General features: G+C 41.1%; 1 protein-coding gene across 1 annotated transcript in view; it reads left to right on the plus strand.

Moving 5' to 3' along the window:
- The window catches only part of Atxn10 (ataxin 10), a 134,612-nt gene that overhangs the window by 102,535 nt on the left and 14,321 nt on the right, over window positions 1-17,756 (plus strand). Inside the window, exon 10 of the mRNA XM_036209030.1 lies at window positions 4,931-4,994. Within this exon, the coding sequence (XP_036064923.1) occupies window positions 4,931-4,994 (64 nt within the window). The remainder of the gene's footprint in view (window positions 1-4,930; window positions 4,995-17,756) is intronic.

Genomic DNA, 17,756 nt, shown 5'->3' on the forward strand with positions numbered 1-17,756 from the left:
GTCCCACTTAGGACTATTGCATGTATTAGACACTCTCAGCACTTTGCCCAGTTATGAATCTCTGTCTTGACTGCTGCCCACTGCAGAGAGAAGCTTTCCTAACAAGACTGAGGGCAGCACTAATCTATAGGTATAAGCAGAAATGCTTAGCGTAGTAAATACAGTAGTCGGTTCTGCCTTAGGCCCATGACCTCCTGAGCTGTTATGGTTAGTATCCAAGGTCGATGGCAGTGTCCTGTGTTGTTTTAGGGGCTTCTGGAGTCCTATTCATAGGGGTATCTCATAGTGGCTATCCCACACCTGGTATTAAAATTTTTATTTCATAATCTATGTCTTCTGGCAGAATCATTGTCCACCCATGTAGGGTATCTGTATTCAAAGTCCTTCTGTTTTTAAAAATTATGTTCTTAAATTGGTTTATAAACATAGCTTTCTTTAGAGATTTTTTTTCATGCATTCTTAGTTCTGGTTAGCCCACTCTCACACACCCTCATATCTCCCCTCATTTCAATGTATGGCTGCCTAAATTAGAACTAAACATGACAACTTGGATGGGGGAATCTGGTGGGCCACAAACCTAGATGAAGAGCTGTAGGCAATTAAAGACTGCAGAGACTGAGACAGAAACAATGACTTATCAGTCTTGCCCATATATGAGCCCCCAGTGAGTTATCCAGTGCCACATGATCATCCCTAAAAACATAAACATATAAGCAACACTAAACAAATTCAGTAGGTTTTGTGTGTGTGTGTGTGTGTGTGTGTGTGTGTGTGTGTGTGTGTGTAAAGTAATAATTATTAAAGAATAAGAGGCCATGAACTTTAGAGGGAACGGGGCAGGGGTAGGGTGAGATGTGAGAGGGAGTTAAGGAAGAATGGGGGGAATGATATAACTATCTTAATTACAAATTTTAAAAAGTTAAAAATCAAAACAAGAACAGACAACTCTGTTAGCTGCATCAGTCTTAATGCTTTATTATTTTCATTCCTCCACTTCTTCTGTCTTGTTGGTGAGCCTTGAACTTCTCACATCAGCTCCTCATGACTTTCCTGAGCATCTCTGATCTTTAGAGATAAAATGTTCCAAAGATCTTTACAATTTTAGTATCTTATCAGATTAAATTTTCTACATCATTACTTGGAAGCAGGTAATGTTTATGCATTTTTTTTTATTGTTATGGTCTACCTAAACTTACTGTAACTGAGGAATTCATGACAGACCTCTGTATGACCCTCTTTCAGTTTAATGGTTTTCTGAGAATATAAGAAATTATAAGTAGGGCTGAGCTTGGCTGGTACTTTTCTCTGCAGACTGAATTTGAATATATGATCTATGCTATATTTGCATTTTTGAGAAAGCTGCCTGGTCTTGATGCATTTTTGGAGACTGTTCAGTCTAGCTACTTACAGGATTGTTGGTGGGGAGGGTTTAAGTGGGTTTGTAATTTTCTTGTGCTGGTTTGTCTTACTCAGTTTAGAGACCACATGATACTGGCTTTCTACATTCATTATTTAGTTTTAACTTTTCCTGTTCTTTTGTAACAGCTTTGTTCAAGACATGGTTTGTTCCTTAAAGCATGGTGGCATATATTGTGCGTGAAGTAGTATAATGCTATTTATAAACAGGTTGCAACAAGTTAAAAGATGTATACGCTGAATTCTAGGACAACCACTTGAACAAAAGAGAGAGGAAGAGGTATATAGGCCTAGTGGTTGGAAGGATCTCTAGTTGAGCTCTGTTTGAACAACACAACAAAACTCTGTCTCTAGAAACCAAACAAATAAAAATATCTAGGAAAGAATGAAAAATTTCTACAATGCCATAAAGTGTGAAATTCTTAGGAATAAGCTTAAGTATGTATTCCAGACCTGAAAGCCCTAAAAGTTACCAAGAGAAGCTGAGGTTTAATGAAAAATTCATTATTGTAAGGATGCCATTTCTTCCCAAGGTTAATGTGGAAGTTATTTAGACTATACCAGTCAGATCTCATAGATTATTTTTTTTTTACAGCTGACTTTAAAGTTTATTGGGAGAGACCTGTAGTAGCAATTATTGGTTGAATTTTGCATCCTTTCTCTTCCCTTCCTGTGTTGAAGTGCTATGTGACCTTATTTGGAAATGGTCATTTCAAATGTAATTAGCCAATTTATGATGAGGTTACACTGATGTAAGATGGGCTATCTTATGCAGTGTGACTGGTGCCCTTATACAAAAGAGCAGTTTGGATACAGTCTACAGGTATAGGCCAAACATCATATGGTGGTCAACACAGAAATTTGCAAGCCAAAAGTACCCACCAGCAGTGGCCCAAAAAGAAGCCTGAAGCAAATTCTATTCTTCCATCTTCAGTAGAAAGGAAATAACAATTAACAAAAAACACCCTGTTGATCTCTTAACCTTCAACTCATTGCCACCAAAGCAGAGAAATAGTTGATGTCCGTCCTATAAGCCATTTGCTCTATGCTGCTTTCTTATAGCAGCATGATCAATAGTACAGCAGCCAAAGCAGTTTTTAAAAACTGCAAACAAACCAACATGCACCACCACACCTGGATGAAATGTGGACTCTGCCTACCTGCCTGCCTACTTGCCTGCCTACCTACCTACCTACCTACCTACCTACCTGTAGTGCTGGGGATAGAACCAAAGGCCTGAAGTTTGCTAGGCAAGTGCCGTGCCACTGAGACATCCCCAGCCCTGATTCATTCTTTTTGGCTTGAGATTGTTATCTGTGAGTCTGCCTGAAGATCTATGTTGTGAATACATTTTTATTAAACATTAAGGCCTGATTGGAAAAGATTCTGCCCACCTTAGTATTGTGTCTGCTCTTGAGTGTTTTCAGGGTTTTGTGTTCACTATTCAGTGTCAAAGCAACCAGTATTACTAAGGCAGTTTCTTGGCCAGCCCAATACATGTTCCCAAAGGAGCTTGCTCTCCTGTAAGGTCTATATGCTTTACAGTGTTTCTCCAGCATACTTGCTCCTGTGGGACTGAAAGGAAATAGATAATCAGTTAGCTGTCCTCTGTCTACACTGTTTCTAGGGCCCAGGTGTTTGTTTAAGCTAGGCTTACTGTCTTGTAGGGCAACATTACCATGTAAAAAGAAAGTGTTGACTGAGCTTGGCTCCTCCAGAGAACTACAACTTGTGACTCATTTATTATGGGTTTACAATCAGTTCCTAACATGTTAGGTAAAGAAACAAACAACTTCCTTATTTTATGGAGTGCTAACAGAAGAAAACTCATTAATTTCCTAATTGTTCTCTTGCCCCAGATAGTCATTCTACACATGTAGCTGCAGCAATAAACCTGAGAGCTCTGTAATAACAAATTCTGTTGTCAGGCCCCCTTGGAAAGGTGTTACATTTATGTCTGCTGTTCCCAGTGACCTTACCCTGTGTTCAGTCTTAAGTCTATAATTATGTATTTGTCATCTGTGTCTAGAATAGTCCATGTACATTGAAAACAGTCAATGGGTTTCTATAAAAAGTCTCATGTAGCCTTTTGTAATGCAGCCCTGTGAGTGAGGTGTTTACCTAGGAGCCCACAGCTTCAGTGGAGCCATGATGTTTAATAAAACTTTAATTTACCTGTATAGCTTAAGTTTCAGTATTTATGTGTGATTTCACTTCTATCAAAATCTTACAATTTGATAGACCTTAGGATTTTACTTTTTTTCTTTAATGTTTTTCTTGCACTGAATAAATCTGAATAGTTTTGTTTTTCTTCTCACTTATAAGAAGTTGGCAGTTTAGCACTATGCAGAATGAAAGTATATATTTGGCCCTGTTGAAAATATACTTGCTTCCTTGGGCTTCCAGAAGCCCCTATTCCTTGCTACAGTCAGCCAGCATCATAATCCTCAGCCACAGTCTACTCTAGCTACTGTTTTCTTTGAAGTAGACTTTTACTTTCCATTTTGTAGATGAGGAAACTGAGTCATCAGTGTTCCATAACAAGGTTGGGATCATGGCCAGACTTCAGCTCACAGCCCTGTCACACCTGTCTCCTGATTCCTAGATTTCTGCTCAGTCTCCTCGTTTCCAGTGTGTGTTTACCCCTGTTCCCCTGCTGACACCCTGTAGCTTCTGCTACTCAATAACAAAAATCTTGGACTGTTTCAGTTTTGTAAATCTTTTTGTATTAAATTACTAATCCTTTGCAACTATATTACAAATCTGTAACACCCTACAAATATTTCTTCTCAGTTTTAATTTGTCTTTTTGTTTTAAATGTCAAATGTTAAAACTTTCATTTCTGGACATAAGTGTTAGTTGGAAAATCATTTTCCTGTTTTCATTGTAGAAAAGGATTCTGATCTCTATTTTGGTAGCATTTCTTTGTTCTTAAAGCTCAGATAGGAAGTTTATCCATAAAAGGCATCATTAGAGTGTATCTACTTCTGCTCTTTTTTAAATATGGCTGCCCCAAATGCCCCAGCTGTCTTCAGGAAGAGTGAAAAGAATAAAGGTGTGCTCATATGCCCTCCTCTCTTTGTGTGTGTTGTATGCTTGGGTGTGCATCTGCACTTGGAGACCAGAGGGGCACCTTCCAGTGCTATTCCTTGGTGCCAGCCACTTTGTTTTTGAGACAGGGTCTCATTGATGTGAAGCTCAGCAATTAGACTAGACTGGCTGTTCACCACCCTTGTGCTGGGATTACAAGTGTGCACCACTGTGCCTGGTTTTTTGTTGGGGTAGGGAATTGTTTGTTTGTTTGTTTTTAAAAACATGGGTTCTAGGGATCAAACTCAGGTCTTTATGGTTGCAAAACATGCACTGTACTGCCTGAGCCATCTATCCAACCCCTATATATCTGTTTTTATATGTTGTAGTAGGTGAAGCAATATTATAATCAGGAAATTAGGGAGGTGAAACAAATCATCTATTCTGTGATCCTGACCTGGTTGTCCATTTTCTTTCCTTTTAGGTGAACGAGCTGGATGGCATTCCTCTGATCCTGGACAGCAGCAATATTGATGACAACAACCCCTGTATCCTTGACTGTGGCCTACAAGCAGGTGCTAGAGCCTGGTTTGTCCCTATCTTAGTGTTTGTTCAGTATATAAGATGGCTAACTCATAGCACAATAAGCTAATTTTCAAGGTAACCAGGACATCTGAAAACAGCATGTGACTAAAAATGTGGCAGAGACAGCTCATTCCACTGACTATATGCTATCTTCCAAAGTCTTTGTGTGGTTCTTGGAACAAGCATACAACACTAGACTTGTTTTCACTGTAGAGATCCTACGTTAACAAAGGCTGAACCACACAGAAGCATGAGGTACATGTACTCTAGCAATAAGAACGTTTCTGTGCCCATTCGTTTTCCTTGTTAAGGCCCTGTCCTGCAGCCCCTGCTGCTGAGGTGGGATCTCTGCCCCTTCTTGGGTTGTTGTCCATCCTTCCTTACTAGTGTTCTGCATGAGATCTTGGTTATTTCTTCAATGCACCAGATCATGATGCCAAATAAAACTAATTTAATACAATGATTAGTCAGGGACTTGGTGCAACCTCTTTAGATTTGAAATGAAACCTATTTAATTATAAGAATTTACCTGATGAGCCACATTCTGTCCTGCTCTTTGCTCTGCATGGCCTGTGTTTTTGCATCAGAAGAAGAGTCCTTTTGAAGTTGAAAGTCAAGAGGATAAGGCTTGGTTGGACATTGAGGAGCCCAGCCTAGTACGTAGGGGTTCTTTACCCAGGAGAACCTTCTCTTGGGGACTTGTACAAAGAAGAGAATCACATGTTTCAGAGTAAACAGAGACATGCTTATTAAAGAGCATAGCAGCTCATGAGATCAGGGAAAGCCTTATCAAGAGCCTCAGAAGGCCCTCCTTCAAGGCTTAAAAGAATTGACCCACTGTATGCCACTAGTGCCTGACTCTGTTCAGTGTGGCCTGAACTCACAGAGATCCAGACAGATTAAGGAGTGTGCCACCACTGTCTGCCTCTGTGTCTAATCTAGTGACTGGCTCGGTCTTCTAATCTCCAGTTTATTAGGGTACACAGTATATCACCATACCGCAGAGTATTCAGAGTAGAGTTTTGATGGCTGTTTAGTTCAAAGAAAAAGGAAAGATAAAAGAAGAGTGTTTTCCTTGGTGGGACAGTAGATGTCTTTCCAGTGAGAGAGCAGGTTCATCTTGACTAGGACTCTACCCACAGTTTGTTTTCATGCTCCCTAAACTGAGAGTGGAGACACGTTTCAGCTGGGTACTTGTTTTTACAAGTTCAAAGAGCAGTGCTCCAGTGTGCCACGGGCGTCGTGTCCACAGTGCTTCCACCTGTTTGCTCTTTATTGTGTCTTCCGCCATGCCTGCCTGTCTGCCTCTATGCTTCCCAACATGGCGATAGTGGACTAAACCTCTGAAACTGTAAGCACCCTGGTTAAATGTTCCCCTTTATAAGAATTGCCATGATCATGATATCTCTTCATAGCAGTAGAAACCCTAAGACATTGTTTTTTTCATTTCTAGGGGATGGGGCCCATTTTTACCTGCAATTGAATATGTGCATGTGATCATCTTTCAAAGCACTTTCTTGTTCTTCTCTGTGCTGCCCTCCCTGGTTTTACTCAGTCAGTTATCTGTCTGTTAACTTTTTGTCTCTTTCCTTTTAGCACTTAAAACATTTTTTAAAAAAATATTTATTTAATTTTATCTGTATATGTAGGGAAGGAGGCATGTGTACCACATGTATGCATATGCCCATGGAGGCTAAAAGAGGGTGTTGGGACCCCTGGAACTGAATATAGAGGTGATTCTGAGCTGCCCAGTGTAGGTGCTGGGAATCAAATTCAGGTCCTTTGCAAGAGCAGCAAATGCTCTTAACTGCTGATCCATCTCTCCAGCCCTAGCTTCTAAAATCTTACATGTATGCATTTGTGCCTTTAATTTTTTTTTCATGACAGGTGATTGTGGTGCACTTCTTTAATCTCAGTACTCGGGAGGCTGAGACAGGTGGATCTTTGTGAGTTCAAGGCCAGCCTGGTCTACAGAGCTAATTCTAGAATAGCCAAAAGCTGCACAGAGAAACCTTATCTCAGAACACCCCCAAGCCCCCCCCTTTTTTTTTCCAGTGAGACTTCAGAAGGGGTCAGAGACAGTGTGTGTTTATAAATTTCATGGTTTGTTAATGGCCACATTTCCAACATATTGCCAAAATCAGTGGATATTTTGCTTTATATATGATTTCATAATTTCTAAGATTTATCTTATTTTGATTTATATGTATGTGGATATGTCCATGCATGTACAGGTGTCCACAGAGGCCAGAAGAAAGGGTTTGACTACTCTGGAGCTGGAGTTCCAGGTGGTTGTGAGCTACCTACCATTGGTTCTGGGACTCAAACTTCTGTCCTCTGGAAGAGCAGCAGAGTTTCTTACCTACTGAGCCATCTTTTCAGCCCTATGACTTTATTGTATCAGAATTAATCATGCCCTTAGTATACTGCCTTTCTTGGCCTCTGTGTTTCTCCTCCCCAGCTCCCTTCTTTCAGTGGCTCCTCTTTGTCTCCTTTGTTGTTGCCTTTTCCATAACTTAAACGTTGAAGTGTGCCTAGGCTTCCTGGTGCCTAGAACTCTCTTCTGTTGTCTCTGGCAGTGTTTATTGAATGTCTTTTACATATCTGGCACTGGTCCAGGCCTTAGGAAAGACGGGTGACCCCCAGGAAGGTTGTTGATGCCATCCAGACAAGAGCTGGTAGGTGGAGTAGCTTGGGCTGGTGTCATTGCTGTCCTGTGTGTGGTCATAGTTCTTATTACTGTACACACTCAGGGCAAACTTCATGCTGAGCATCAACTCCCCATGTCACATTCCTAAATTAGCAAGTCCAAAATTAAATTTAAAACTGACCCTGTATTCCCCATTCAGTGAGAAGACACAGTCACTCATGAGTTTTCTTTTTAATTCTTCTATGTAAATGTTATTATGTCTTGATTCTTGCATTTATTTATGTTTATTATTCAGGAGGCAGAGCAACTCCAAGCCCAAGAAAACTTTTCCCCAAGGGTTCTTCAATTGTTTAATGAATCTTTATCATAGGTTTGGCAATATTTTGAATTGTTTGGTTTAGCCTGTTCTTCCAATCATTTAACCTAACCAAGTTTTTAATCAAGCTTTAGAAACCTTGTTCTCCCTCTCCCTCACTCTGGCTCTCTTTCTATTTCTCTGCTGCCTGTGTACATGTGCACACACAGAAAATACATAATGGAATGTGCCTGGATAAACTATAAACTAGCTGTGTAGTGTCCTTGAGCATACTCCAGGTATTGGGCTGGGGCCTGAGAGGCTTATAAATGTCCATCCTTTCTCATGAGAAATCTGTAGACCTCGTTGTAAAAGACCTCTGCTTCCTCTGTCACCTGCAGAAGGAAAGATCAGGCTGGCCTAACAGAGTGGGGTGTTCTTTGGAAGCAGCTTATGCAACTAACAGGGATTTCCACTGCCAGGGGACCGCCATGGCTCAGAGGGGAGCCTAACCCTGCAGGCCTGCACTGGGGTACTCCTGGGTCAGGGATGCTAGCCCAGCCAGCTCCCAACTGTTGATCGCCCCCACTCACTCTTGGGTCACCCACAGTAATGACAGAGTAGCTAGTGCCATCGGAAAATTCCAGCTTCACTACCGCAGAGTCAATTTCTTATTTGTCAGTTTATTGTGGCAAGTGGGATTTTTTTGTTGTTGTTCCCAAATAGAAACAGCTGAACTTTATTTGCAGTGTTTTTCTTTTCATTCTTTTCTGATCTATGTTTTGATCGGTAGTCCTTGATGTGGCTTTTTTTTTTTTTTAAATATATTGTTTTTATTGGGGGAATTGGGTGGGGACAGGGATAGAAAGAGAGCCCAAGCTGGGTTGTTATGTGTATTTTATGACACCCCCCCCCCCACTCTTTAATCTATCTCATCTCTAAATCCCCCCCCCCTTGTGTTGCAAGATATTTGTTTAAAAAAATAGAATTTACTTACATGGAGAAATGTAAGCCTTTATAAGAATAATAACATATAATCGTGTGCTGAGGAAACATGGCATAGTGGCAGGTGTGTCTGCTCTAGGGCCAAACAGACTTAGACTTGCTGTGTATCACTTCTTCACTCCAGCTATCTCACTGTGAGTCTCTACCACCCCATCCCGGGTTGTAGTGACTGAAATAGCGTCATGTGTATAAACACCCTGCATAGCCCCACATAGCTCCTTAGCAAGTAAGTGTTCTTGTGCATATATCTTACTATGGCTCTTAGTCCTTATAAGAAAGGCACATTTTCATCTGTGATTGCTTTAAGACAGTGCAGATACTCCAGTAATGACATCCGGAGCAAAATGGAGAGTGCAGAAATCCTGCCAGAGTCCCCTCCTTCAGAGAGAAGCAGGTCTCCTGCTAATGAGGCTTCATTAGAGCTATCTCTTGGGGGCGAGGAGTGGGAGCTGCAGAATGCCCTGGACCCCTCCCCCACCTGTCACCATTCAGCAATGTTAATTCCTGGGGAGTTCTCACTGTGAGCAGGAAAACAACAGAGCTTCTAGAAGGAATCCTGGGGGAATATGATGATTATACAAAATAGACAGCTTTCCTAAACCAGATACTAAATTCCCAATTGGGAGCACTAGCTGTAAAAGAAAGCCAGAAACATTATTTGCCTTCAGTATATCTGACTTTGGACTTGTATAATATGGCAGGTATTCTATAGAACATCTAAGAAAAGATAATTCAGTTTTCAAAAACAGGCAAAAGATATGATGGCATGCAACTTCACAAAAAAGAAATCCAGTGGCCATTAAAGAGAGCTCTACAATAAGAAGTCTGTATCCACTAGCCCATCCCAGTAGTTGGGGAAGCAAGCGACTGATGGTAGGGGCAGGCAACAGCCTGAGCTTTACTGCTTGTGGGGGGTGTAGCTTGTCAGTGTTGACCAACACTGATGCATGTATACCTACCTGCTCTGTGAGCCAGCAGTGTACATCTAGGTGGAGCTCCAGTGTGTGCATGTGTCTGGTAGCAGATATGTGCCAGGATCGTCACAGCAGTAACATTTCTAAGTATTCTCAAGTTGAAATAAACTGGTTAATGTGCTTGTGCCTATCATGGAACACAGTAAAGGAAAATGAACTGCTGTGTGCAAGAGATTGATAATTTGATTAGCATAAAGCTAAGTGATAGAAACTGGATGTAAAATGCACCTGTGCAATATGATTCCTCTGTGGTAGTAAACAGAAGAGTGGTTATGGGAGATGGGGACATGCATATTGTTAGAAAGGCATATGGGGACTTCTGAGGTACTAGCCATGCTCTAAATTTTAACAAGAAATATATAGATACATACATATGAAAAAAGTGATCAATATACACATTGTAGGTGTGTGCATTCTGTTGTACCTCCTGCTTAAAATTTCTCATTATTCACTGAGTGTTTTCTGCATTCCACATCCTGCCTATCCATTGTCTTGCATAGTTTTCTTAAGAGCTTTCTTAAGAATAATTGTTTTAGTTTTACAGATCAGGAAACTGAAGCTTAAGAGTCGAAGTTGCAATCAGAAACACTGCCCCCCCTCCCCCAGCTCATGTGTGTTGTGGGGCAGAGTAACCCTAGTTTGTCTGACTCCATAGCTAAATCCTTTGTCCTAATCAAAAGTCTAGGTTCCCACCTGAGCCCCTTCTTGGACGACATGCTTCTTTCAATGGTATTTTCTTGAGGCAGAGATGGGCATAGCTGTATTGCATTAACCCCAGTAAGGAGCATGTAGTACATAGTAATCACTTGTCCTGTGTGATCTTAAGGGAGGTTCCACGGGCTATGTTTGTAAAGGCCGTTCACAGACTGCTACTGCAGGGAGCTGTGGACTTGATGCTCACCAGTGAGTAAAGAGGCTCACATTCATGCCTTCCTGCTTCCACATTTCACTGTACCCAACCTCAGGAAGATCTCAAGGGATGCAGTAATGGCCAGGAAATCTTGTTGCTAGGGTGTGTTTCCTGCTCTGGAGAGGGCACTCTTCGGTTGTTTGCACTCAGTATTAAGCAGGTGAGCAGCACTCAGACCTAGTTCCATTGTTGAATTGACATCACAGACCAGAATCTTAGTAGTACTGCTTTCCTTTAAACCTCTAAATGGATTTTCTGCAAATCAGTGTTTGTTAAAGGTGTAAAGTCTCACTGGGCATGGTGGTCTCCACCTTTATTCTCAGCTCTTGGGAGGCAAAGGCAGGTGGATCTCTGAGTTTGAGACTGATCTGATCTACATTTGTGAGTTCCAAACCAGCCCATGCCACACAGTGAGACCCTGTCACAAAAATAATGTGAACCAAAAAATGTGTAAATTCCCTTTCCCTTGCCTACTGTGAGGAGATAATATGTAAGTCAAACTTTTCTGTCTATCAAAAGCTAGTGCCTTATGGGAAGGCAATGAGCAGGAACTGGGCCTCTGGCTGAGAGTGTACTAATGACACTCAGTGTGTATCCTCTACCTTCAAGCTCCCTTGACAGGGTTGTGGATTACTGCCCTGTAGACGGGAAGTGAAGACCTGTTCGTGTAGCATTGCTGTTGGTCTGGCTGTGGCACCAGAACAGGAACTTTGAATCCAGAGGACATGGACATACTGACATGTGTGCTCTTTGAGAAAAGTGGGACACCTTTCCTGTGGTTGGTTTTGTTTGTTTGTTTGTTTTTGTTGTTGGCTTTATGAGACGAGACAGGGTTTCTCTGTGTAGTTTTGGTGCTTGTTCTGGATCTCGCTCTGTAGATCAGGCTGGCCTCGAACTCACAGAGACTCAACCGCCTCTGCCTCTCAAGTGCTGGGATTAAAGGCATGCGCCACCACTGCCCAGCTCTCCTGGGGCATTTTAAATTTAGAACCAACAAGAAGCTTTTTTTCAGGCCCACAAGACTGCTCACTGTAAAGATGATTGCCACCAAGTCCAGTGATGAATTTCACCCCTGGAACCAACATGGTAGAAGAAAACCAGCTCCTATACAGGCGTTCTTTCCTCTGACCCCTGTGCGCACTGTACACACATACACAAACACATAAAAAATATGTTTATATTACAGCATCCCGGAGATCAGGAAACTTTGATATAAGGCAGGCTGGCCTCAGACTTACTCACAGAGAGGTCTGTCTATCTTTGCCCCTCAAGTACTGGGACTAAAGGCTTCTTCACCATACCTGGCTAACAAATGTTTTTGTTTTGTTTTATTTTTAAGAAACTTTTTCTAAATTATATACTCAGTATGTTGACACAAATATTTTGCGCATCTCCCAGTTTCTCTACAATACAAAGTACATAGTGTAGTAGAGTGAGTTTTTAAGTCTTAACTTTATATTTTAGAACTTTTATATCCAACTTAACAAAAGTAGCAAGGCTAAAATGCCCCATGCAATGGCTGCCTGCTATCACTGCCTCTGAAGAGCTGCTCTGTGGCTCCCAGAAGCCTGTCTATACAGTGAGTTGTGCTCCTTTTCAAAATCACAACCGCAGTCGCAAGGAAGTCCAGTGTGATATGTGTGCTACACTTGTCTCCAAATCACTTCACAAGCACAATGTCACAGGTGCTGTCATCCTGGTCATCTCAGGGTGAAGCCTTCGGACAAGCTGCAGAATTTAGAGGGATAGTAATATGGCTGCGATGGATATAGTGCAGAGAAGTTCCTGGCACAGAATCTGCCTCATGAACAGTATTAATACTTAGGTATCAGTTTTCCTACAAAGTTACTGTTTGTGTTAGCTTCCTGTATTTCAAACAAAGGTGGCTGGATATGTTTAGGAAATTAGTAACGTTAAAATTGCTATTTTCAAATACCATTGCCATGAGCAATACATATTTAGTAAGACACTTCAGAGATTGGGTAGCTGATTGCCATAAAGAAACATGTTCTAGGTAACCCTGAATAATCGCTGGGATTTTTGTCTAAAATGACTTAGCAGAAACAGTCATTTTCTCTGGACAAAACATTGACAAATCACAGCTATTCAAAACTGTTAAATAGTAACTCACTGCTATTTTATTTTTAAAGCCGTCACTCCTAGCAGGAAATGTTATACTCTCTGTACAGTTGTTTTTCTAGAACCAATATAGTAAAAGAGAAAAATATAGTTTGTTCGATCCTCTTAAAGGATATTACATTCTTGTGGATTTAATGATCATTCATTATTTCCTTATGAACAAATTATAGAAGCCAAGCTCTTAGACTACTGAGTTGGGGAAGAAAGGTAGACAGAAGACAAAGGGTGTGGAAGACAGAATAAGCTGACCAATAGATGTTGGAGTGTGGCAGGGAGAGAATAAAAAAATGGTGACTGAAAACTTCCCATGTTTGATGAGGAAGACAAGAACATCTAAGAAGCTTGGTGACCTCAATATAAAGTACTTGTAGCTCAAGCGTGAGCACCTGAGCTTGGATTCCCAGTACCACATAAAAAGCCATGCATGTATCTCCTTTACCACAAGACAGAGACCAGAGGATTTCTGGGGCTAATAGCCAGCCATTTTAGCCAAATCTGCAAACTCCAGGCTCAGTGAAAGATGCTCTTTCATACACACACACACAAATAAAAATAATAATAATAATAATAAATAAAGTGGAGTGCAGTAGAGGAAGGTAACCTAATGTTGATTTTGGCTTCCATGTATGCATACATATAAGTGTACAACATAGACCACACACAAGCACACACAAATAATTTTCAAGAGATTCATGCTTAGATGCATTATAATCACACTTTTGGAAGACAAAGGAGACTTTTAGAAGTATCAGGAGAAGAATGTCTTGTAACATAAGAGCAATCAACAAAGATTATTTGAAATTTATCATCAGAAACCTTCCAAGTAGGTCCTGAGGTGGTATGTTCATTGTGTGTGGGGTGTGGGGAATTAAAGCTGTACCATCCAAAAATACCACCATATCTGTCTTCAAGTATGAGAAATTAAAATATTCCCAGAGAAATGGGCTAAAGGAGTTTTTTTCCTCATTGCCAGACCTTGTAGAAAATGTTCAAGGGAGACCTGTAGTATGAAATTAGAGGCCACTAGATGGAACCCAGAAATCTAATGTTCTAGTTTGCTTGATAGAAAACTTGTGAGCAAAAACAGCATTGAGAGGAAAGAGTTTATTTGACTTACGCTTTCAGGCCCAGGCAGGAACGGAAGCGGAAACTATGGAGGAAAGCTTAATGGCTTGCTTCTGATCGCTTACCTAGCTTGGACTACCTACCTACTCAAGAATGGTACCACCCACAGTGGCCTGGACCCTCCCATGTCAGTCAAGAAAGTGTTACGTAGACTTCCCTATAGGCCAGTCTTATGGAAACATTTTCTCAATTGAAATTCCCTCTTCCCACATGAACCTGGCTTGTGTCAAGTTGGCAGCAATAAATAAATAAATGAATAAATAAATAAATAAATAACCAGCACATCTATGAAGAAATTAATTGATAAAGGTAAATCCTTGAAATTCAAAAAGAGTTGAAAATTTTCACCATAAAAAGTGAGTGTACTACACACAAAAGAACTAATGCCAAGAGAGTCAGACCTGACAGAAAACATAGTAAAGTGGCACAAAAGTGAATCCCTCCTTATCACTAATTACCGAAATATGAATAGAGCCTCTCAAGAGTATGTACCAGTAGGGAAAATGTTATCCAGTTATGCTTTCCATAAGAAACTGATTAGATTCAGAGGCAGGAAAGGTTAAAAGCATAGAAAAAAATTAAGTAAGCAAATAAATAATGAGAAGTGTGGTGGTTACATCAGACAAAAATGTGCCCTAAAGGGGTCACAAAAGACAATGAAGGGCATAATACATAGTAATAAAAAATTTACCATAGCAAGAAAAGACAAGAAATAAATGTTCATTGGTAGAAGAGATGGTGGCTGCACAGGTTAAGCCACTTGCCACCAAACCTGAAGACCAGAGTTCATCCCTGAATCTCATTTGTTATATGGAGAGTCCTAACTCCCAACGAATTGTCCTCTGACCTCCACATACATATACTGTGGCTTGCATGCACCCACACGCACACTAAAATAAATATTAAAAGTTGTTAATTAAAAGGACTACAAAGAATCTAAAAATATATATACCAAAAGCACATTAAAATATATGAATCAAAAACTGACAAGTATAAAGACAAAAGGATTTTTTTGTTGTTGTTTGTTTTTGTTTTGTTTTGTTTCTCCAGTATTTTGAGACAGGGTTTCTCTGTGTAACAGTTCTAGCTGTCCTGGAACTTGCTCTGTGGACCAGGCTGGCCTTGAACACAAAGAGATCCACCGGCCTCTGCCTCCTGAGTGCTGAGATTAAAGGTGTGCACCACCACCTCCCAGCTCAAAAGTTTTCTTGATGGTTATCTATTTCATTACCCAACTTTGAATAATAGGTAGAACAGTCTGTCAGAAAAGGAGGAAGCCTAGAGAACTGAAACATCATGTCACACCAACTACATCTACAGCATGTACAGAATGCAGTGGCATGCTTATTTTCCACAAATGCTTCCTGGAGCATTTTTTAGGATAGACCCTGTCTCACAACACAGCTTAACTCTTAGTAGATTTTTAAAGATAATTAACACACAGCTTTCATAACTGGATGAAATTAGGTGACAAAAACCAAAAGTTGGTTCGTTAAGTTGGGTAACCTGCATCTACATGGTTATGAAAAAGGAGAAAAACTCCAGTTACTAAAGTCAGAGATGAAATAGGGACAATACTCTAACTGAGTCTATGGAAATAAGAACTAGGTGCTGTAATAATTGTATACCTACAATGTGGTTAACCTGAGTGAATGATTTCTAGAGAGCTGCAACTGTATATAAATTGCTAAGGAATGGAAATGAGTACAACTGTGTCTGGTCATGAGATCGGAAACCCTGCCCTTGACGAATTCTACATTGACAGAACTAACACTGGCCATTCTCAAACTTTCCCAAAACATTGAAGTGGGAGTAACATTTCTTACTTCATTCCATGAGAGAAACATTACCTTATAAAATAGTCCAGGGAGATACTACAAACCAATATCCCTTGTGAATACTGGCATTGAAATCTTAAAAAGGTACTGGCAAACTAAATTCAACTGCATATTAAAAGGATTATACACAAGGATCCAGCAAGATTTGTACCTGGAATGCAGGGATGGCTACTAAATTGGTTGTATGGTAAACCACACTAACAGAACAAGTGAAAAGATTGCATGGCTAATTCTATTGATACAGAAAAGGCATTTGACAGAATTCAGCACCTTTCATGTTAACAGCAGTCAGCAAACTAGAAGTGCATTGTAGCTATGCCACCATAATAAAAGCTTTGTAAAAGTCCATGGCAGGCATCACAGTAAGTGGCAGAAGACTGAGTACCTTTCCGCTAAGATGAAGAACAAAGCAAGGATGCTCCCTCACCCTTTAGTTTTGGCTTTTCAAGACAGGTTTCTCTGCACAGCCCTGGCTGTCCTAGAACTCCCTGTGTAAACCAGACTGCCCTTGAACTCAGAGATCTGCCTGCCTCTACTTTCTGAGTGTTGGGATTAAAGGCATGCACCACCACTACCCAGCTTGTTTTTCCATTTTTTTTTTTGGGGGGGGGGGGTTCAAGACAGGGTTTCTCTGTGTAGCTTTGTGCCTTTCCTGGATCTCGCTCTGTAGTCCAGGCTGGCCTCGAGCTCACAGAGATCCACCTGCCTCTGCCTCCTGAGTGCTGGGATTACAGGTGTGTGCCACCACTGCCCGGCCATTCATTCTGGTGATATTTTATTTGTATGTTAATAAATAAAGTTTGCCGGGCAGTGGTGGCACACGCCTGTAATCCCAGCACTCGGGAGGCAGAGGCAGGTGGATCTCTGTGAGTTCGAGGCCAGCCTGGTCTACAAAGCTAGTCCAGGACAGGCTCCAAAGCTACAGAGAAACCCTGTCTGGAAAGAAAGAAGGGAGGGAGGGAGGGAGGGAGGGAGGGAGGGAGGGAGGGAGGGAGGGAGGGAGGGAGGAAGGAAGGAAGGAAGGAAGGAAGGAAGGAAGGAAGGAAGGAAGGAAGGAAGGAAAAAAAGCACCATAATGAGATACCTCTTCACACTCACTATAGTGGCTGTTAAAAATACAGGAAGTTAAACAATTTGGCAAGGATGGGGAGAATTGGGACCTTGTGTACACTGTTAGTGGTAATAAGCATAGAGCTACTGTCAAAAACATTTGTTGGAAATAGTGCTATTCCTCAGAAAGTTAAGAACAATCCAGCTATTCCACTTTTGGGTGTACTTCAGAACTGAAAGCAGGGCCTTGGAGATTTTTTCACACCTCATTCATAGCAGCATCATTTAGTAGCTAAAGCCTGTGTGCAGTCTAGGTGTCCATCAAGAGGATGGATAGGAAAGCAAAATATGTTCTTTGTATCAGAGAATATTGGTCTTTTTCTGAAAAAGAAAGCAACTACTGTCACATGCTATGACATCAATGAACCTCAAGGCCACAAAGTAAGTCACAGAAAGACATGTTATCTCTGCCTCCTTGTACTTAGTGTAGTTGGAAGCATGGAGACAGAAAGTAGAAAAATGTTTGCTGGCAGCTGGGGAAAAGGGAGCATTACTGCCTAGTGGGTTTAGAGTTTCAGTCGTACAGCACCAAAGGTTATGGAGAGGGCGACAGAGATGACTCTGGGCAAAGTGACTGCTGCACAGCATGAAGACTTGGCCAGCCAGCCTAGTCAAAATGACATGCTTCAGATTCAGCAAGAGATTCTGTCTCCAAATAAGATGGAACCAGGTGGTGATG

This window comes from Onychomys torridus, chromosome 16 (genome assembly GCF_903995425.1).
Source record: "Onychomys torridus chromosome 16, mOncTor1.1, whole genome shotgun sequence".
Classification (NCBI taxonomy): domain Eukaryota; kingdom Metazoa; phylum Chordata; class Mammalia; order Rodentia; family Cricetidae; genus Onychomys; species Onychomys torridus.